Consider the following 22,157-nt stretch of genomic DNA (forward strand, 5'->3'; position numbering starts at 1 on the left):
CCCCTTCCATTCCACCACCATGACGTTGTTGCTCCGCCGCGCCGCCGCCGCCGCCGCCCGCCACCGCCCGGCCGCCCTCCTCCTTCCCGCCGCGCCCATCTCCAGCAGCGCAGTCACACGGCTCCCCGTCCTCCTCCGCCCGCCACCACCGGCCTTCCATTTCTCGCCATGCCGCCGCATGTGCGTCCTCACCGAGTCGGAGCTCAACGACTTGAAGTCGGAGTTGATTAAAATGGAGGCCGAAGGCGTTGCTCTGTACAGTTCGACCTCGACCTCTATCCTCAAGTTAGAGATCGAGGTGGACAAGCTGTGCAAGGCTACTGCAGACAAGGCACACCTCGCCGCGCGCACCGTCGGTGACACCTCCTTCCTGATCTGCGGAGTGGTTGTGTCGGCTGCGGTCTTTCTTGGCGTGCTCGGCCTCTTGGCTGTGTATGCCGCCGGTGCCCGTGCAGCCAAGAGTGCTGCGGGCGACTACGTGGATGAGAAGCTTACTGAAGTGGAGATGATCGTGGAGAAGAAGGTGCTGACCAGCATCAAGAAGACATGAACTTGTTGCGTCACGCCGACATGAAGCTCGACAGCCGGGCGGCTGCGATCAAGGCCAAGGAGGAGGAACTGCGTGCCAGGCAGGCGGCCATCACGTTGAAGAAAACTCAAGGGCGAGCCACCAAGAATGGCGAGGAGGAAACCGTCAACGGTCAGGTGCAGGGACCCTTTTACCGGATCCTGAAGTACGTTGGACTGGGGTGAGTGATCCGGTCGTGCAAGAGGTGGCAGAGGTTGTAGAGAAGTGGTGTCAAGTTGTGTCAGTGTCTTGGCATGGTGCGAACTAAAGGTATCTGGTCTGTTGGTTGTGTGGTAGCTGAGCTTCTAGAGTTGGTTGTGTGGTAGCAGAGGTTGTAGAGAAGGGGTGTCAAGTTGTGTTAGTGTTTAGTGGCGTGGTGCAAGTTAAAGGTATCTGGTCTGTTGGTTGTGTGGTAGCTGAGTTTCTGAATGGTCAGAACCTTGCTCTAGAAGCTCAGTTTTCTTCCAGCCAAGTTCATTAGTTGAGGTTATGCTTTCTTGAACAATATCACTTGATTTCGTAGGACACATAATTTTTGTTTATCATTATAGATCAATTGCTGAAAGCCATGGTATTTAGTTACAAAGAACACTGGAGTTTCTAAACATTAGAGCGCGATCAGCTGCATCTAGAAGGCTTCATGCCATATCATGGAACACATTTGGATCAGCAACTCCTAGATAAGTCAAGCTCTGTTAAATTATGCACATGTTATCAAATTCATTATGCACATGGTAAAAATGAAGTTGGTAAACTTTTCTGTTGACAAACTCTTTACTGTACATGAGCTGGACATTTTGTTGAGTTTTATTTTTTCTCCCTGAACGTGGGAAATTGCAGCCTCTGTTTCCTGGAGAAATTGGTAGAGATTGTAAAGGTTTGTATCTCCCGCAGAACCATTTAAGTCCATTAATTTAGATCCGTAGGCTAGAGTCATCATTCCTTCTCCTTGCGCCATCAGTCCACCTCCTTGCACTTTTCTTGGGCTAGTGCTGTCCATGCACAAGATCCCTCATTGTTCAGGGTGCTTTGATGCCAGTTATACAGAAGATTGATCGGCGTCTTGTGGGCTGGCTGTCGACGTACCTATCCAGGGTGTGTGTGTGTGTGTGTATGATGGTGGGGGGCTGACCTTGACCTTGATTGATGCTGTGCTATCCTCCATTTCGAGCTACTATATGGCTTGTATCAAGTGGAGTAAGGGCAACCTGGAGAGAATTGACAAAGTGGAATTTTCCGTGGCAAAAGAAACCTAATAGGCAGAAAGCCGATTGTTTAGTGGCTTGGGAGCAAGTGATACTGCCTAAGAAGAGTGGCGGGCTCGGCATCCATGACATGGTTGCGCATAATGATGCAATGTTCTGCAAGTTTGTGAGCAAAATCATTGAAGGATCGTCTGTGCCATGTTACCACTGGTTCCAAGCCAGATACTTGAGCAGGAATATCTCCCACAATTCACGGGGACTGGACACGCCTCCTTGAAAATCCCTGGTCCAGTTCATTCCCTTGGTACAGCAAGCTTCTGCCTGTTCGGTTGGTGACGGGAAACTTATTTCCTTCTGGCGCGTTTAGCTCTGTTTTTTCCAAATCTTATGACTTTTGTCATTTACAATTTCTGCTCAGTCTCCTCTCAGTTTCAGGGGTCATGGGATTCCTTATACGAGCAGCTGCCACTGTATTGGAGAACCTGAGAGAGCTACTCAAGGATGTTCAAGCCCCCTCTGTGACTGGCACGGACGGCAAGGTAGATGTTTTTTTCTGGCAAGATAACTACTACCAGCAGTTACTATGGCCTCCTACTTTCAGAGGAATTACCTGGGAACCGGCTGAACTTATTTGGGATACGGTCATCCCCAGAAATGGAGTATTTCCTTGGCTTCCATGTCGAGGCCGGCTGAATGTGAGGGCATACATGGTCAAGAAGCAATGGAGGAACATTGAGCACTGTTTTTCCGATCTGTGTCCGTCAGCTGAATCAGTGGATCACCTAGTTCTAATGTGTGCTACGGATTCCCACTCGCTGCTGCTGTTTATCAACAGATTGCAGGCCGTTGATCGCTGTTGGTATGTCCTCTTTGCTTCGTTTGCAGCCCATCTTTAGAAAGTCCATAATGCTAGGGTGTTTGAGGGAATCGCTGTGACTCACGCCGCTTCATGTTATAACATTGCCGAGATGATCAAACTATGCAGGATCAAGATCAAGCTATGCAGTATTTCCTTCGTTCCAATGTGGAACTCTTACTCAGCTGCATAGTCTGTAGCTTGTTTTCAGACATTCGGTCTTGCTGATTGTTCTGTTTTGATCTTGCTTTTCCTCTGCTTTTATTTCCCCCCTTATTGACAAGATACCTCTGGCCCGATCCTTTGTAACCAAACAATCCTGAGACCTCGGTCTGGTTTTAGAGTGTACAAGGTAGACTGCGGCCTACCTTCTTATCCAAGAAATCATTCCTTCTTCCGTGTTCTGGATTTTGGGCATCCCAACAAGTGAAGAAATCAGATGCATGAACCCAAGCTACTCTGAATTCAAATTCCCTCGGATAAATCTCACCCCTAGCACAAGGTTAGTAACCCCTCTATCTGTATTCAGTTAGCCTAAACTTCTGTAACCTGCTTGCCTAATTTTCTTCTGCACGCAGCTTTTGGATAAGCTCATGCCACCTGAAGCAGTTAATCTTATGTCAAGGCTACTTCAGTAGTAGTACTGACCAATGTTTTTGAGTCGATGAGTCGATGGGTCGCTCGGAGGGGGCGACTCTAGACTAGTCGTGACTAGTCTAGACTCACGGTCGACGAGTCGACATGGCGACGAGTCGACGTGAGTTAAGCAGCAGGCAGTCAGGGGAGGAGCACAAGTGCACAGCAGCAGCAGCAACCAGGGGAGGAGGGGAGGAGCACACCACCAGCAGCAGTAACCAGGGCCAACTGAGAGATGGGCCACTAGTTATGCACTTCCCTGTGGCCCAAAAGCCCATCTAGTAGCTATATACTCCTCCCGTGACCTAATCCACCATCCACACTCCCTCCTCCCTCACCACAGCCGCCATACATTCTGCTGCCACTCTCTTGCCACCAGTCCACCACTTCTCCTCCCAGCGATGGATCTCTCAACTCCCCTGCAGCAGCTCTCTTGCCACCGCTCCTCCCAGCCTGTTCCTCTTGCCGCTGCAGCTTCAGCAGCAGCGGCGGCGGCGGCCAGCGCTACAGCGGGGGCGCAGAAGCAGCAGCAGCAGCGAGGCAGCACAGCAGCAGCAGCAGCAGCATGGCGGCAGGAGAGTGCTCCAGATCCAGCGATGCCTCGAGTCGTTCGACCCAAAAACCACGACTAGTCGTGACTAGTCGAGACTAGTCGCGCGAGTCGCTCGACTCATCCCAGGAGTCGAGTCGAGAGGCTGAGTCGGCCCTGGAACTGCGACTCGTCGACTAGTCGTGACTAGTCGAGCGACTCGAAATCCATGGTACTGACAAATCTGGGCTGCACAGCTGTAAGAATGATTTTATCCTTGGGCTTTTGAACAAAGCAATACATAAATCTGCACAGATTCATTGCTCGTTAACGCTATTTTCTCTAGCTAAAGTGCAATTTGATTACTTCCAAGGAAAGTGTTGTGTTACCCTGGCATTTATGAAGCACTGCCCTACTATATTCATGAATGAAGAAAAAATCCTTGAAAAAGGTGAGTACTATTCTGACTAGACAGTTTTTGGTTATCCTTGCAGGTTGGTGCTTGTGCCCATCCATTCTTCGATGAACTGTGGATTCCCAAGACCTGCTTGCCAATCGGACGGCCATTACCACCACCATTGTTCAACTTGTCGGGAGATGGTAAATAATAATAACCATACATAATTTCTTTCTGTAAATAAAACTAGGACTCTGGAATTGTTTTGAACTTGAAAAACTAGACCGCACTGTCGAGCTTTTCTGCCCCCTTACCTTACACAACCATTTGCTTTGTGTGCTGCATATCTAGAAGGTCTCCCTGTTGAGCTACTACTCCAGGAGATCATTCCTGAACAAAACATACGAGGAAGTGTGTGGGTGGAGAAGCGCTATTTCTCGGCACCACCGTGCGGGTGGAGACAGGACAACACAAGCATATCCGTATGTCTCATGCATTCATCTTTTTTTATTTTTTGACACAATCTCATGCCCAGGATCCAGGCCCACACAGTTGTGGGCCCATGCTTTAAGTTTACGTGTTTATGCCGTTTGATGAAAGAATAGTATGTTGCTCTTTTGAAAAAAGAATCTCGGTGAAGCATGAAATGATGATATACCACGATTCCATGGACCTCAATGGCAGCATGGTGTTTTTCCATGCAAGTGTAGCACTATACCTGTCTCAACCGAGTTTCAAGTCACTCGTTCTTCTGAAGGTACTTGCGTTGCTTGCAGTATTGAAGCACGCTGGACACATGGTCTGAAATCTTTGCAGCAAACAACTTGCAGCATTGAAGCACGCTGGACACATGGTCTGAAATCTTTGCAGCAAACAACTTGCAGCATTGAAGCACGCTGGACACATGGTCTGAAATCTCTGCAGCAAACATGAGTTTTCATATGAGCACAAGGTTTGTCGATATTTGAATGTAATTCTGAATCTGTGAACAGGGAGGTACTTGAAAAACAATACTCCAAATTAAGGAAGTACTAGTCCCTCCGTATCATCACAATATAAGATGCCTTTTTGGCTTATATATATATATATATATATATAGGACTCCTCTTTTATACTCTCAAGTGTATGTACTCCCACCTAGGTGGATTGGGTAGCCGGTGAGCATTGTCGCACAGGATGCTAACTAATTAGCTTTTGCATGCGTAACAACTTCCGTGCATGCAGCCGGTGGCTTTACATGCGCTGGGAGTTACATCCATAATTAACGGTTGGCTATATCTATATTATATATTTTTTGAGAGAAGGGTATATGTAAGTCTAAAGCAATAAAAATGTGCATGGAGGTATATGTTACATTCGCAATTTTTAGGAGTATATACTTGCTTTTTTAAAACTTATAATCTGCATTTATATAATGAGTATATACTGCATTCTTTCATTGAATATATACTGAATTTTGAAGGACCATATACTGGATTTTATTGGAAGGACATCAGGATTTTTTTTCGAACGAGGACGGAGTGAGTTTTCTTAAGGAGTATATACTGAAATTTATAAGTACATACTGATTTTTCTTAGGGTGGTATATACAGATTAAAAAAATTGAAGTAGCATGTACTACTCTTTTTTGTTTTATTTTGACCATAACTACTCTTTTTTGTGGAAGTATATACTTTATTTTCTATCAGAGAGCATATTCCACATTATTTCTATAGAAATATAATACCACATTATTTATGAGGACCGATACTACTAAATTATTACGAGGAAGTATGTACTTCATTTTCACAAGAGAGTACATACTACATTATCCATGAAGAAGTACATACCTTATTCTCCCCCGCAAAAAAAGTATATACCTTATTCTGAACGTTTGGAGTAGTATATACCCCTCACAAAATATACCCTTTTTCATATAAAAAATATTAACTTGGGAAAAGATTATAGCTAAGAAATATACACGCCGAAGAATATAGTGTGTATCTCCCTAGCATATAATTGTAACGAAAAGCATGTAGCAGTGCATAAATTAATAGAAATAAATGAATCACAGGATCAGTAACGGGAGTATGTACGCAGTACATATTTATTTATCATACAACTTTATTTACCAGAGTATGTACGCGGCCGTCAGGTGTTTATCCCATACGCAGTACATACTTATTTAACAGAGTATGTACGCGGCGGCCAGGTAGACGTGGGTAAAAACTACACATCCCAGATCTCTATTTTTGTGCAACAAATTTCCAAACAGAACCTTATCAATGCAACGGGATTTACTAGCTGATTATTAATTAGTATTTAATTTAATTATACAATGGCTGAACGGTGTGCAATCTGCGACCTAATAGCACGTGACGTGTGCTTTGAGGTTGGGAGTATGTACTCATAGGAGTACTAACCAATTTTCCTATATATATATATATATATATATATATATATATATATATATATATATTTTGATAACCCATGTGCATCTGCAAGATGTGTGCACCGTGATAAAAGCAAGATGAGGACACGCTTGAACAAAATTTAGTCTGTAATCAGAATAGTGACACATGCTCGTGGGTAGGATATCCAACAAAATTTAGTCTGTAATCAGAATGCATTCGAAGATGGTACTCCACAAAAGCTCAACTGGGATGATGTGTATACATAAAATGATGCTAGATAGATAAAGCACCTGGTGTCGGAGAATCAACAAAATTGGTCTCACCTTGCAAAAGGGGACAAGAGGTGTCATCACCCAGCTTCAGCTTCGCCGCTACAGTTAGCTCCCGGTTACCCGCCCAGGCCATCCTCTTTGTGGGTTCCGCTTTTATGTTCCGTCCTGCTACTTATTGTAAGACTACTAGACTGTTCTCGGCTGTACCTTTTCCCATTAATCAAGACCACATGTTATCTTTACGCCTTCGTTTCCTCCACCTTCTTTCGCCCCCATCCTCCCGCAATCCCCGCTGCTCCTTCGATTTTATCCTTCCCTTTTTTGTGTGTGCATACTACACTAGTACATATATCCATGTCCTCCATCGTTGCTCATACCATGCCCGCCGCCACCCATGCCCTAACACCATCGCCTTCCGATTCCATTAGGGGTTCCTCGACCGCCGCAACCACTCCCGTTCAAATTGGCGGTCGACCACGAGCCACACGCCCTGGCACCCTCACACCTATGATCCAAAGATGAGCGATCGCCGCCGTCATCTTGGACATAGCAGCCCAGGCGTGTGAATTGCAAAAAACCACCAAATTTTATGTTCTGTTCCGGAATTGCAACCACATTTCTCGCTCGGCCCAAAAATCTACCGTTTTCCTTGCTAAAATTCTCAATAAAACACTGATGATCTGATTTGGACATGTTTAATCCGATTTTTGGCATGTTGGGTCCACCTGGAAGCTGACATGGCACAAAACGATCAACACTGTTTGTTGACCGTTAGGTTGGACGGAGGGTCCAGTCGTCAGCGGCCTTGTGTCTCCCAAACCTTCTTCTTCTTCTCTTTGGAAGCATTTCATCGAACATGTATGCGGGTGTGGTCGTCGGCGAGCGGGCCAGCGCTTGGAGGCAGCCGCCGGGCTCGTGGCGAAGCTCGTCAGAGCCAGCAGAGGGCATGCAGCGGCGAGGCCAGGTCCCACCCGCGACAGCGCTCATAGGAAGGTCCAGCCCAACCGCAGGCACGCGCGTGTGCTCGTGTGTGTGCGCTCATGTACTAGTAGTACTAGAGAGCAAGCTGAGCTCGAGCTGACCATGGCGGACGCCGTGTGTGGGGAAACAGCGGTGGGAGGCCCAAGCCTGAAGAGCTCCGTCCATGCGCGCGCCTCACTGCCGAGAGCTTTCAAACCCCGCATCCCCGCGCCATGTGCTTGAGCATGGTGGACTCGTGGATAGCACAAGAGGAGGCACACGCCGCTATACTCCATGCGCAGGTGCAGCCGGCGCGCATGGGCATGGCTTCCAAGGCTGGTGTGCTCGCCCGCCTCATCGAGGAGCTGAAGGAGCGCTTGGTCCGCTCCCCCGACGAGCTCAGTGGAGGGAGATGGTGCGACTCGGGGTGGAGGGGAGCAGAGGAGGGGAGGCCATGTCCGATGGGACGCGCCACACCCTCACAGCCAGCCAGGGGGAGGGGGTCCGACCGACTGGTGACCGTGCCATGGTGCCCTCTGCGCGCAAACCAAACCGTTGGACGAAATGCCTCAAAGAAGAAGAAGAATGGTACTCTGTCGGCCGGGCCTCACAACTGACTTAGGCCCTGCTTGGAATCGGTGTATTTTTATACACATGTAGGCCGCGCTTGGATTGAGTGTATTGTAATACAGGTGTATCAATTTTACAAGTGTATTTTACGGGACTAGGCTGATTTCCGGCCGGAAACAATACAGACGTCTAGGGGCCTGTAATTTTTACAAATGTATCCAAGGGAAATACAATAATCCAAGTGCGGCCGTATTTGTATTTGTGTTACAAGTGTATCTTACCGGCTGTGTGCTAATTCCAGCTGAGAATAAAAACGAGGGATCGTGGTCTGTAAATTTCACAGGTGTAAAAGCGCTGGAAATGACATTCCAATTAAGGCCTTAGCGGTCAACGCAAATGTAGTGCCTAACCAGTGGACCTGTCATGTCGGATCAAAACGGTCCAAATCGATGAGCAGTGTTTATTGAGAAATTTAGTAAGGATAAGGAAGGAGAACGGTAGCCGATCAAAAAAGATGGTGGCAATTCCGAAACTGAAATTAAAATAGGACCCCAATAACGCGCGTAGCACGGGAGGCCAGTCCGAACAACCCGTTCGGAGTGGGACTCCCTCGAGTCGAACAAAATCCCGAACTTAACCCCCGACAGGCGACCACGTGGCCAAGCCCCCTCTCTCGGTCCACACGACCTCTCCCCTCGACAGCTTCGTCAAACATTCAGCGAGATCTGATCCAGAAACACCATGTGCCTCCCTCCTCCACCCTTCCTGGTTCCCCTTCCCCTCCATCCCCTTCATTGAAATCCATGGAAGTTGCCATGGCAAGATCCGAGGAACCCTACAAAAGCTGAGCTATCTCAAGTGAAATCAGGTGAAATTTTTGCATGCCCCACGCTGCCTCCCCAACCCTCCTCCCCTTTCCCCCCTCTATAACCTAGCCATTGTTGCCATCTGAGTGGTACTGTTTGTGCCCAGAAGAAGATATGAACAGTATCACATAGATGGCAAAGAACTCAGAAAACTAACACACACGGCAACTTAGCCGCATGAAAAGAGAACCTGTTCTTGCCATGAATTTTGTGTTTCAGTTTTTGCCATGTGTTTTGTGCTGATCTTTCCATGCTAAAATTGCCATGCACCTAACAATAAATTTTCCATGGCAACTAAAAATAAAATTTGCAATGGCAACTTAAACAAAAAATTTCCCATGTGAAAAATAAAAAGTATTTTTGCCATGGCAAAAATGGAGTTATATTTGCCATGGCAAAAATGGATTAATTATTTCCATGGCAAAAATGGAGTATTTTTGCCATGGAAATAAATTAAAAATGACATGGCTATACAAATGTATTTACCGTGCTACATAGTTAAAATTGCCATGTTCTAGAAAATGTAAATTTGCCATCATACTTAAAACGAAAAACTTGCCATGCTCTTTACAATAAGTTTGCCAACTAAACTAAAAAATTTCCATGGCAACTTACACTAAAGTTTGCCGTGTGAATAAAAGTATTTTTTCCATGGCAAAAATGGATTAAAATTTGCCAAAAAAGGGCATGACAGAAGATGTGGATGTTCTTAACAGTTACTAAATTTGACATGATCTACCAAAAAATAATTTGCCATGGTCAATTACTACCCCCTCCGTCCGGAAATACTTGTCATTGAAATAGATGTATTGTATTTTAGTTCTACATACATTCATTTTCATCCATTTTGATGACAAGTAATTCCGGACGGAGGGAGTACATTTGCCATGGTCGAAAAAGGACTTAAAATTTGCCATGGTCAATTAATAAAACTTGCCATGGTCAATAAATTAAATTCGCCATGGTCAATTACTAAACTAGCCATGGTCGGACTTAAAATTTGCCATGAGCCGATTAAGAAAACTTGCCACGGTCAATAAACTAAATTTGCCATGGTCTAAAAAGAAATTAAAAATTTGCCATGGTCAATTAATAAAACTTGCCATGGTCAATTAATAAAACTTTTCATGGTCAATAAACTAAATTTGCCTCCCTCGCATGGTCGCCTGAATCGGTGCAACCCATTACACCTGCCCATCGCCATGTGGATATTACAAAGGTTGAAATATACAAATTTGCCATGTTGTGGAAACATAATGTGTAAGTGAATTTTCCATACAAACTATATATAAATTTGCCAAGTTATGAATGAATTCGATGAACTTCCTGCAGAATAATGCATAGTTGTCATGCCCATCTTTTACTGAATAAAAAACTGATGGCGACTTTATTAAAAAGTATTTTTGCCATGGCAATTAACATTACCAGTGCATACGGTTCCAGGATCAATTTGGTATGTCAAAAAAACTGATGGTAACTTAATATGCTCTCCACTCTAAAATTTCTCCCTAATATGAAGTAGCCATATCATCTGAATATAGATTGCCATGTGCTAACTGAATATATATTTCTCCCACGTTTGCTGGAAAAGTTTAGGTTTACAAAACAATGAATCAGCCATGGTTCATATCAGAAAAAGCATGCTCTATTTTCTTCAGAAACATGATAGTTTGTGTTGCTCTGTCCTTACCTGAATGGCCCTCATGTCCAGGGTCTTATTGAGCTCATCCAGCATGCCCCTCCCGACGATGCTGCTGATGGCTGCTGCGTCCAGATAGAACAAGTTTTAGACATGCTCTGCTTGAGATGCTCACGTGTGGGCAAAATTTCACACCAAGTTGCTGTAACTTACCACCCATGTCGAGGACGATGTACTGCACGCCGGTCTTGCCCTTGGAACTGGTCCGTTCATGGTGATCCTCTCGCGCATGTTACCGGAGTTGGCGAAGTAGATGGGCGAGTCCCCCCGTTCTTCCGTCGAAGCGCCGAATTTGAAGGCTCGGCGGCCAGGAAATGGCACAGCGGCTCAGTGCATTAACAAAAGCAGAGTGATATACTTCCTACTGGCTTCCTCACTGAGAATCTGCAACCGCATAAAATCTTTTTTTTAGAAAAGGAGGACGACCCCGGCCTCTGCATCTGGACGATGCATACAGCCACTTTATTAATTATTGACACAAGACCATACTGAGTCATACAACAATAAGTCTAAAGCCACCAAACTAAGCAACAACTGTCGCTATCCCTATCTAGTTGATGTAGGGGCGCTGAAAGTCTGGGCCTCATACCAAACAGACCACGCAGCCAAACCTAACCATCTAAAGACTTGAGGTCCCACCCAGGACGCCTGCCGGGTATGGGCACCCACCAGTCCGGCGTGCTTCTCAACCAGGACCCCTGCCGGGTATGAGGCCGCCGCAACCACCTGCCACGAACCCATCTTCAGAGCTGTACTGCTGCATCAACCTTGGCCGGTCCAACTGCCGCCGACGCCACCATGATGCCAGGCAGCGTCACCCTCCTGCGCGAGTCCATCTCCGCTCATCAGGCGCCGAGTCTCCACTGCGCCACGCCGCCGAGATCCGTCGTCATCAATGGAGCAGATGAAACACCGCTCCTCCTCTTGTCCACTCCAACCAGCACTCGCTCCAAAACGATGCCCCCAGGAGGGAGAACGGTACCGATAGCACCGTCATCGTCTGATCCGGTAGACCCAGATCTAGGGTTTCCCCCGGAACTTCCCAATCAGGTTGATGAGACCTGCAACGATGATGCCTCCAGAAGGAAACGACGTTTGAGACGCCGCCATCGTCGCCAAGACCGCAGTCTGGCGCGATTTTCACCGGAAGCCACGTCTTCCCGATCTCGTGGCTGGCTGGAACCGAGCAGAACCTCGCCACGAAGACGTATGTTGCCGTCGGTACTCCAGCGGAGATCCGGCATCTCCTCACTGGTCCCTCCACGCGCCGCCGGTTGGCGAAAAGCCTCCCCGCGACGGATCCAAACGGGGCGTTGGATCCGCAGTAGCCGTCGTCACCATCACGAGTAGGACAGCCCACCTCGCCGGATGGGGCGCTGCCACCGCCGCCGTCCATGCAGGGCCGCCGCTCCGCCGGCGATGGTGCTCGGGCCCCCGCCGCACAGCCCGGAATCTTCGTCCTAGCCGCCGCCGTTGGATCGCATGAGAAGGGCCGCCCCCGCCGCCTTAGATGGGATCCGCCGCCTCCCCCGCCCAGAACCATTGGCACCGGGCCCGCCGCCACCGCGGCCCACGCCGGCGGCAGCGGCGGCGGGAAGGGGTGGAGGGAGAGGTGCTGGCGGCGCTAGGGTTGGGGCCCTGGCGTCGCCCGGGGGGAGGCGACGCGAGGGGTGCGAGGACACAAAATCTGAGTCACGCACAGTATATGCTTCTTAGTCAAAAATCGCAGAATTAGCAGAGCACGTTATCTCACCGGAGCCATGGCCGGAGCTGATCAACGAGACTACGAACACGGTCGTAGCATGCATCTTCCTTTATAACAGCAATGCGATTAGACTTGAAGAAAATAGCAGATGCAGCAAACAGCCTCACAGTGCAGTGCAGCAAAAACTTGCCATGAAGACTTGAACTGTGTGTCCTCCTACGGCTGGGACGAGGGGAAGGAGGCCTCGCCGCGCCAACGCAGGATCCGCAGCGCCACCCAGCGAGCCTGCTGGTGGTGGGTTGCTGCTCGCCGAACTCTCCGACGAGCGTGCTGGTGGTGAGCCTCCGCCTCTCCCCTGCACGCCGCCCGTCTCCATCGAGCCTGCTGCTGCTCGCCGGTGGTGTGGTCGCCATTGTATCCAGCATGTGGAACGCGGCGGCGTGGTCGCCCCATGTCGGCCCGACGCTCCGCGAAACTCGCCGCCCCGGCCGCCATGACCTCCTCGCTCCTCCACCTCCGACCGAGGCCGCGGCGGCATGGACACACCTCCATAGCCCGTGCTTCACCGGAGAAGGATTCGAGCTGGGGAGCGGCGGTGGCCTCCATGCCCGACGGCGAGGTGCGTCGGCCAAAGACCCCCGGGGGGGAGGGCCGGAGGGGGGATGGATATGGTCGTCGGTGCGGTAGTGGGGTGGGGCGTGTGGGAGTGCTGCGTTGTCGTTCGGGGCGGGTCTGTCCCTCGATGTCTCTTTTGGCCTTTTTCTATTGCAATTTGAATATCCGATTATGTAAGTCGTTCAGTGGTTTGCCGTTGTGAATCTCGGCCATGGACATGGACAGGCAGGTGAGCAAGCATCGATGTCGATGCCAGGGTCTTCCCTGCGCTTGTGCACTAAGCTGGCTGCTGTTGGGTTCAAAGAAAAAGTTAGGCGGGCCAGACTAAAGGAGATCACAATCTTTTGTACTCCCTTTTTCCATCTATACAGGGTCTAATGCATTTTTTGAGGCTAACTTCGACCAAATGTTAGAACAATAATATATGACATGCAACTTACACAAAAAATACCATCAAATTCATATGTGAAAGGAGCTTTCAATGACATAATTTTCATATTATACATTGTATGTAGTATTAATTTTGTCAATAGTCAAAGACGGTATTGAAAAACGCATTAGGCCCTATATAGATAGAAGGAGGGAGTAGACATTTGTGAATACTCAATAGCTTCCGTTCTCATTGAATTTTCATCTGATATGTTAACAAAAAAGTTACTGGGAAGATACTAATATTTACCTTATTACGCCTTGTTTCAATGTTCTTACACTAAAATGCACTTAACAAAATGTATTTTGTTAGATACGAGCAACCTGCTGATTCACCAAGAAAAAACTATCTTTATCTTCTATTTTCACATATGAATTGATAATGAAATGCATTACTTATACTCAATTCAATCAATGGATAACATAAATCCACTGCCCCGAGATAATTAGAAATTACCCGGCGACACGGTGCTCAGCGTTGGCAGTAAACCGACAGTCTGGTGGTAGCGAGCAGGCTGAAGCGGTAAGCGGAGGCAGGGATCAGAGGCATTTGGGCGGCACAATGCCAGGATCCCGATGGCGTGGAGGCGGGTGGAGCCATAGAGCAAGCAGCAGGAAGCATGTGTTTAGCAGTGAGATCCGATCTGCGAGGTCGAGGCTGGTGAAGGCTGGCTGTCGACACGAGTCCTCGCCAGCTGCCGGACTCTGCTTGTGTTGTGTGCACACATAACATGGCGGCTTGGATCGTAGAACAGTTGCAAAGCATCGCGTATAGGTATAAAAATTGTGAAAACTCTGGGCGGGCCATGGCCCGGTTCAGCCCCAACAAAGCTCCGCCCCTGTTCGTGTGGAGCAGGCGTCTCTTCCTCTCAGCAGGGGCAACTCCCTGTAGCATGGAGCCGGCGTGGATTATTTGCAGCTGCAAGTGCGCGTGGGTTGCAATTTGCAGGGCACGGTCTCTCCTGGGAAAGATTCAAGGCACGGTTGCCTTTGCGTGCCCTTCAACTATTGTACGTATTAGATAAGTAAACTGCAAACATATTTTGGTTTGTATGACTATGCTTGTACTATACGAGTTGCAACTAACAAGACTTTCGAATGCTTTAGCTTTTTTTTTTTACTTTCACATCTTCAAATTAGTTGCTTGTGGATTGATGCGTATGGTCTGGCATGTGTGTGTACGATGCAATTCAGTGCACTGTTGGAATTATAACCAATATAAATGAAGCTACTGCGAATGTAGTTGAAATGGTAGTTAAAAGGGACTGAATTTGAAAACATTGCATTGTGGCAAGGCTGAAATGGTAGTTGAATGTGTACTCATTTGAAACATCATTTCCTCGCGCCTTTTTATTGTGGTTCCATAGCAAAGCGTATGCACTATGATATGGTAGGTAAATCACGGTAATTGCATACAAAATATTTATGCCCCGTTGCAACGCGTGGGCAATTACCTAGTTTCTTAAAAAGGAATTATGGGTTATGGTGCACACTGATGGGTCATCGGCGCCCGACGGTGCTACGTACTACTCCCTCTGTAAAATAATATTGTATTACGTTAGTGATCTAAACGCTTTTAAGGCATCTCCAACACCGACCCTTAAACCGTCTGCATATGTTCGGAGCACGTTGTTCGGACGTGTTGTGCCATCCAACGCGCGCTTTTCAAAATATCAGTACCAAATAAAGTCCAAACACGATAAACTTTACAATGACTTTTTTTGGACCAGAAGGGACTGTAGAAGCTTCGGCAGGAGGCCAGAAGAGCTACGGGAGAGCCATGAGCTCACAGGGCGCGCCCCTGAGCTTGTGGGGCCCATGAAACTTCGTTTGACATAATTCCAAGCCTATAAATTCATAAATATTCCCAAACCAAGAGAGAGTCACCTGAAACACTTTTTTCGCAGCCGCAAACTTCTGTTCTTCCGTGATCCCATCTAGGGGCCTTCTTCGGTACTCTGCCGGAGGGGGAATCGATCACGGAGGGCTTCTACATCATCTTTGTTGCCTTTCGATGACACGTGAGTAGCTTACCACAGACCTACGGGTCCATATCTAGTAGCTAGATGGCTTCTCTCTCTTTCTTTGATCTTCAATACAATGTTCTCTTCAATCTTCTTAGAGTTCTATTTGATGTAATCTTCTTTTGCAGTGTGTTTGTTGGTATCCGATGAATTGTGGGGTTTTATGATTGAAATATTCATTGAAAGTAATTTAGTCTTTTATAAATTTTGTTATGCATGATTGTTATAGATTTTTATTTCTTCCCGATCTATCCGTTTGCTTTGGTCAACTAGATTGATTTATCTTCAGTGGAAGAGGTGCTTTGTGATTGGTTCGATCTTGTGGTGTCCTCACCTCGTGATAGAAGGGATAGCGAGACACGTATTGTATTGTTGTCATTAGGCCATCTACTTGAGGGAATTTTGTTGCTGTCTTACAAAAGTCTGCGCTTGGAGGCTCAATAAAGTCTACAAGAATAAAGTTCTGTAGTAGACATCATGCACCAATTTTGTTCTCCTGCACCCGGTGAAGCTTCGGGTCCTCTGTGTAATCTGTAGTCTATCTCTACATCTATTACATTAAGGTGGTCCTCTGTGTAAATTTTGATGTATATATGTTTTTTGGAATTTACTAGGTATATGCCCGTGCGTTGCTACGGGTTATAAATATTCTAGTACATTAGCCCATAATTCCGTATTATTTGATTGTGTAAATAAATATTTACCAAATTCAGTCATGAGTTTTTTTGTAATCACTTATTGACTTGCCAAAGAAAATATAGTTCATTTGGTAAGTCAATAAAAAATGAGATAATCAGGAAAAATATGGAATGTTGGACGAAACACTCCACCTGGCAGGAAAAGGAACACTATTCTTTCTAAATTTAAATGATCACTTATTAGCTTGCCAAAGAAAATATAGTTTATTTGGCAAGTCAATAAAAGATGAGACAATTGTGGCGGTTTTCAAGGAGTTATCATCAGGAAAAATATGGAATGTTGGACGAAGCATTCTGCCTGGCAGGAAAATGAACAATATTCTTTTTCTTAATTTATAATAAAAAGGACAATGCACGTGTGTTGCCACGAAATATAAATATTTTAGCAGGTCTTGTGATCTACCTGCCCATATTAATGTTATTGGGTAAATAAATGTTTATCAAATCCTATCCATGATTTACCTTTGTTTTGATGAGAAGTTTGGTAAGTAAATTAAAATGAAATTGGTTCAGAAAGTAAGTAATTAAGGTGATTGATTATCATATAGGGCAGGTTGGACCAAGAAATGGTGGGAAGAAAGATGAAACGAAAACCTTACGTTCTTTTTAAGTAATAAATAATAGTAGAGATTTTAATTAAGGATGACGGATCCGTGTGTTGCACTGACCACGTGTTTCATGGAATGTTGGACGAAGCATTCTACCTGGCAGGAAAAGGAACAATATTCTTTTTCTTAATTTATAATAAAAAGGACAATGCACGTGTGTTGCCACAAAATATAAATATTTTAGCAGGTCTTGTGATCTACCTGCCCATATTAATGTTATTGGGTAAATAAATGTTTATCAAATCCTATCCATGATTTACCTTTGTTTTGATGAGAAGTTTGGTAAGTAAATTAAAATGAAATTGGTTCAGAAAGTAAGTAATTAACGTGATTGATTATCATATAGGGCAGGTTGGACCAAGAAATGGTGGAAAGAAAGATAAAACGAAAACCTTACGTTCTTTTTAAGTAATAGTAGTAGAGATTTTAATTAAGGATGACGGATCCGTGTGTTGCACCGACCACGTGTTTCGTCTTGAGATTGGCAAGATCAAGGCGTCTCGCAGACTGCCACCACAACCACGCACTCAGAGCATCTTGTCCATTCATTTTCCTCCCGACCTTATCCACCTGTATAAGAGAAAACAGGAAGAGAGAAATACATAGCAAGATGGAAAGACTCGTGCGCTATTGCCGCACCCAACTGCTGTTTAGCTTGCCGCTCGCCGGTGCTAAGAAGGCGGCAACGCTGGTACACAAGCCCAGTGACTGAAAACGCGGGCAAAGACCTGCTGAGTGTCCTGAGTGGTGACGGCTGCTGCCGCAAGGTTAGGGATGGTGCTGTCGTGAGGGCTTGCGGTGTTGCGAAGCAACAGCGGTGTTGCGTCCGTGAGGAGGATGTGCCTTGCAAACCGGAGCTAGGGGCGGCACCACGGCGATGAAAGTTGGATGCCTAATATCTCAAGGATTCAACCATGTTTCTGGATTCACACGCGTCGACTGGCTATTGGTTGTACAAAGGCGGCACTGAGGTGTTGCAAACCCAATCAGTCTCCTACTCTCAACCTTCTCTCGATGATTTGACAAACCTTTGCAACAAGGTTTGTGTTATCGGTAGAACAAAGGCGGCACTCAGGTGTTTCAAGCCCAATTCTTCTCCTACTTCTTCCACCTTTCTCCCCACCGATCTCGGCGGAGCTTTGTCTCAACTAACCTTTACAACAAGGTTCATGCTGCAAAGCCTCTGAGCGCAACAAAGACCTTGTCGGAAAGGTTGTGGCTAGTTGGGACCTTTTTTGCAAAGGTTTGTGTTGCAATGCCCCTTAGCGCAACAAGGTAGTTGGTGCAAGGTCCATGACTAGATGGGGTGACAGATCGACCGTCTGTTTCGAGCAGCATCCGACGGTTGCCAAGGCAGCCGGTCTAATCAACTTATCATTTGACTGAGGCGTAGCACTGCTCATGAATTATTTACATATTTTTTGTAGTATTAGCTACCACATTTTCCTTTCTTTTTTGTGCCACATGCCCACATACGTACCATACATTTCTTATCCGACTTTTTTGGTGTGTAACCTAGCATTGTGTATAATTATTGTGTATTCTAGTTATAACTGTAAGAAAAATGTGTATTCTAGTTATAATTTCTTGATGTTTTCCTATTATAGGTACAGCGCCACAAAAGCATGCCCAATTTTTTATTGCCATACGGTGTACGTACAGCACGATCGAGCTCTGTCATAGCTTTTCTTGCCACTGTACCCTTTGCGAATTAGGTTTTCTTTAAATGGTATGGGATGTGATGCATTTTAAGGAGTACTAGATCATTGATGGCGCGCGTTGCCGCGCCCTTTTATTTTACAATGAAAACGATCAGATTTTGCTTAAATATACAAGCATGAAATATGAAAGTTAATCTTACATAAACTTTCTCAATATTTCTCAGTCAATGAGTAGAATTGTACAAATGTATGGTTTAGTTAGAAATTAATAACAATATTAAGCAAGTGATGAAAGCATACCAATAATGTTGTTATTGTCAATCAGTTATTTTCATTGGAGTGCTTCGAGCACAACATGCCTTGCGCGATGACCACAGATGGCATAGAATGGCGGTGCTTCTCTTCAGTGTCATCACGTTGCTTAAAACTCCATCAAACGTTCCGACCTATTTTTCATGCCCATATATTATCCTGTTATTTTTAATAAAGTAATCTGATCCAAAGTATCAGATCTTGTAGCTCGACTTCATCTATCCTTTAGCTTTGGTTACAAACAATAATTTCCAGGCACTAATAAAAGAAACGTTCCTATACCGAACAAAGTGTAGAGGATATTGATGTAATATAATGAATAGATTACCTATATTTTCAGAAATAATGTACAAGCCTTCATCTTGTGCATCACATGACAAGATAATTAGCTAACTGGCCAGATTAGTAAATTCAACCAAGCCGAGTTTATCTGGTAAAATGAAATCAAATTTACATTTGCATATTACATAATTTTGCTCTATAAGATCAGGGATGAACTTGATGAAATTGAAGACATATTCCATCCATGAATAGTAGCATGTCTGTTTCATTCGACATTCTTGTATTATGTTCCTGAGATGGTCTTGTTGATAACTGGTTTGAAAGTAGACCTCAAGAAATGTTTCATCTGCAGTTAAGTCACACACGGTAAGCAAAAAGACAAATGTTTGAAAACCCACGAAGAACCCAGTTCCATAGTTTAAACAAAATGTTAGATGCAATTTTCAATGACAGAATGACCAGTAAAAAGTTTTTCTTTCTTTCCACTATCAAAGAAGTGGCCGAACACATTTCAGCAGCAGAACTATGTAGAACTAAAAAAGAACACCTTAATTCGCTAGCCGTTGCTGATTTTCCAATTGGTAAAGTACCAGTCTCATTAAGTCCTTTTTACACGAAAAACAATGTTTTGTTAATTACAGCCCCACGTTAGTATGATCTAAACTGAAATAAGGCATGCAAAATAAACTCTCCAGTAATATTCTGCGGCGAAAAGTTCACAAACCACAAGCAATATCTGATTACAGTTTGTTGTATAGAAACTATGTATACTAACACGCGTAGTCGCACTTGGAAATGGCAGACAATCATTACTTAAGACGGTACAAAATCGAGGGTTACAGATTCGAAAAGTTGTCAATAAACTAAAGTATCTTTGTTAGGAAAAATAACACATCCCTGTAATGAACAAATCTGCATACATAATTCAAAAGTTTCTAATTCGTCAATAATATCAATCATGGCCAGACCAACTGAACTATTCCTCACCACTCAGCTATATAAGACATTATCAGACAGACATCATTGGTGATATTTTCCGAATTCACATAAATGTAGGAAGATATGCCTACTGCACCGTCCCTCTAATAGTAGAGCTTGATTGTTACTGCGAAGTACAAGTTTACGTCTTGTGGTAGGGGCAGATGTTGCACAGTTGTTCATACGCAAAAGAATTGTTGAGGAAACATCAGTGCCATAAGCATGAAAAAATGGTATGCATAGTACTCTGTAATAGCAATGATCGATCAACTAATGTGTGTAGACTTACAATAACCGGGCAGAGGATGACCGACTCATTGGGGAAGGCCACACAGCGGGTTCTTACTGTCCTTGGTGACGTCACAGATGAGCTGCTGCTACCTGTTGCCGAACTGTCGAGGATGAATCGTGTGGGAGTTCGCCGGCACCGCAGAACGCGGCATCTTCGTCGGCTGAGCGGCAGCGATGGTGCAGGGAGGGGATGGAGGGGGAAGTGTATCTTAAGTGCTTAACGCAAAACTGAACATTATACTGTGAAAACCATGTTAGCTTTAGAGAGGATTTTTCTATGTTACTTTTACATATATAAGCATCAAGCACTACATAATGTTTGGTGCTCCCAAAATGATCATGTGCCTACAATTCGAAACGGGATAATACAAAATTAGATTGTCCTTCCATCTGATGTACTGTTTCAATGGAAGGCTTTGAGAACCAATCAAGCTAAACGAGTTGTTTCAATCTTTTTCATATAAGCATCAATCTAATAAAATGATATCTGTTTTGGCTATCATAAAGTGAAAATACATACGTACTCCCTCCGCCCGGAAATACTTGTCGAAGAATTGGATAAAAATGGGTGTATCTAGAACTAAAATACGTCTAGATACACTCATTTCTCCGACAAGTATTTTTGGACGGAGGGAGTACATGATAGAGGTGTGCTCCTCCTTGCCCTCCTGCTTGCTCCTCCCCACATATCTAGGGATAGACATGGATAGTCTGTATGTAGGGCAGAAGCGTGGAGGCTGTCTTGGACAATAGCATCCGAAGACACTGGTTGAACAGGTCTTCAGCCGACAACCTGACAAGCAGTGGTGAACAGCGTTGTTCCTCGAGGACGAGATCGGGATAGCCCTATCGCCTGCGTGATAAGGAGCAATATATCACAACTGGCAAGCCTCCGATTGCTACCAATTTCTGCAATCGGATCCTTTGGTACTCATCCTCTGATCTGCTCTTCCCCCAACACGGACAGACCAGATCGACAAATTGAATCCATCAAGAATCTGGGGTGCACGGAAGGGGAAGAGATACAAACCTGTAGAGGATGGACGGAACATTCCCGGTGAGATTCTCCGCCTGGATGATATGGACATACTCATAGGCAGTAGCACCCGATGCCACCGTCGCCATGATTTCTTTTTTTTGGTGCGTTTGAGTATAGAAAGAATGGCAACGATCCGGGCATCTCGACCTCCGCAGAGATGTGCTTCGCGGCTCACTCCAATCCATGGATGCCAGTTCCCATCCCATCGCCTCTCTCCCCCTCGTTCTCTCTATGGTGAAGACCGAACCGGCGATCCAGGTCGAGATTGGGAGGGGTGGGGGCATGGGCGAGGTGGGTGCGGGAAGAGAATGGGGTAGGGCTCAGAGATGGATACAGAGCCGTATCGCCACCGTCCGCTCGGCATCGGACGTCAACCCACAACAATGATCGAGAGACCGCCGTTTTGGTTTCTGGAATAGGGCGGCCACGGACGTACGACCCAGGATTGGCCCACGCGGGGCCAACGCAGTAGTGCATCAGACGGCCATGAATGATCCAAAGCTGAAATCGGATGGTTGAAATGCCTGATAGTCTGAGATTGCTCGGAAAGGATTCGGTTATACT

The 22,157-nt window shown here is 45.7% G+C and overlaps 2 protein-coding genes and 1 long non-coding RNA gene across 3 annotated transcripts in view; 1 reads left to right on the forward strand and 2 right to left on the reverse strand.

Annotated features, from left to right (window-relative positions):
- Positions 1-1,118, forward strand: part of LOC123043222 (uncharacterized) — a gene marked incomplete in the record, with an annotated part of 1,830 nt that extends 712 nt beyond the window's left edge. Inside the window, 1 exon segment of the mRNA XM_044465600.1 lies at positions 1-1,118. Within this exon segment, the coding sequence (XP_044321535.1) occupies positions 1-550 (550 nt within the window).
- A 9,989-nt stretch (positions 1,119-11,107) lies between these two features.
- On the reverse strand, positions 11,108-13,315 carry LOC123040088 (uncharacterized). Its single transcript, XM_044463028.1, has 2 exons — positions 12,705-13,315; positions 11,108-11,335 (listed from the first exon to the last, which is right to left on the reverse strand). Exons 1-2 carry the CDS (start codon positions 13,079-13,081, stop codon positions 11,287-11,289), a joined length of 426 nt encoding a protein of 141 aa, XP_044318963.1. The 5' UTR covers positions 13,082-13,315; the 3' UTR covers positions 11,108-11,286.
- A 6,113-nt stretch (positions 13,316-19,428) lies between these two features.
- Positions 19,429-21,911, reverse strand: LOC123040089 (uncharacterized). Its single transcript, XR_006418047.1, has 3 exons — positions 21,585-21,911; positions 20,553-21,407; positions 19,429-19,631 (listed from the first exon to the last, which is right to left on the reverse strand). It is a non-coding gene; the product is annotated as an uncharacterized lncRNA (long non-coding RNA).
- Between the last annotated feature and the right edge of the window lie 246 nt (positions 21,912-22,157).

Source organism: Triticum aestivum, chromosome 2B (assembly GCF_018294505.1).
Source record: "Triticum aestivum cultivar Chinese Spring chromosome 2B, IWGSC CS RefSeq v2.1, whole genome shotgun sequence".
Lineage (NCBI taxonomy): Eukaryota > Viridiplantae > Streptophyta > Magnoliopsida > Poales > Poaceae > Triticum > Triticum aestivum.

Bases quoted from the DNA above. Each gene is read 5' to 3' on its own strand.
- LOC123040088 (XM_044463028.1), bottom strand. From the start codon at position 13,081: ATGCTGGATACAATGGCGACCACACCACCGGCGAGCAGCAGCAGGCTC. The intron at 11,336-12,704 runs GTGAGATAACGT...ATGCGGTTGCAG, and splicing joins CAGCTCCGGCCATGGCTCCG to ATTCTCAGTGAGGAAGCCAG.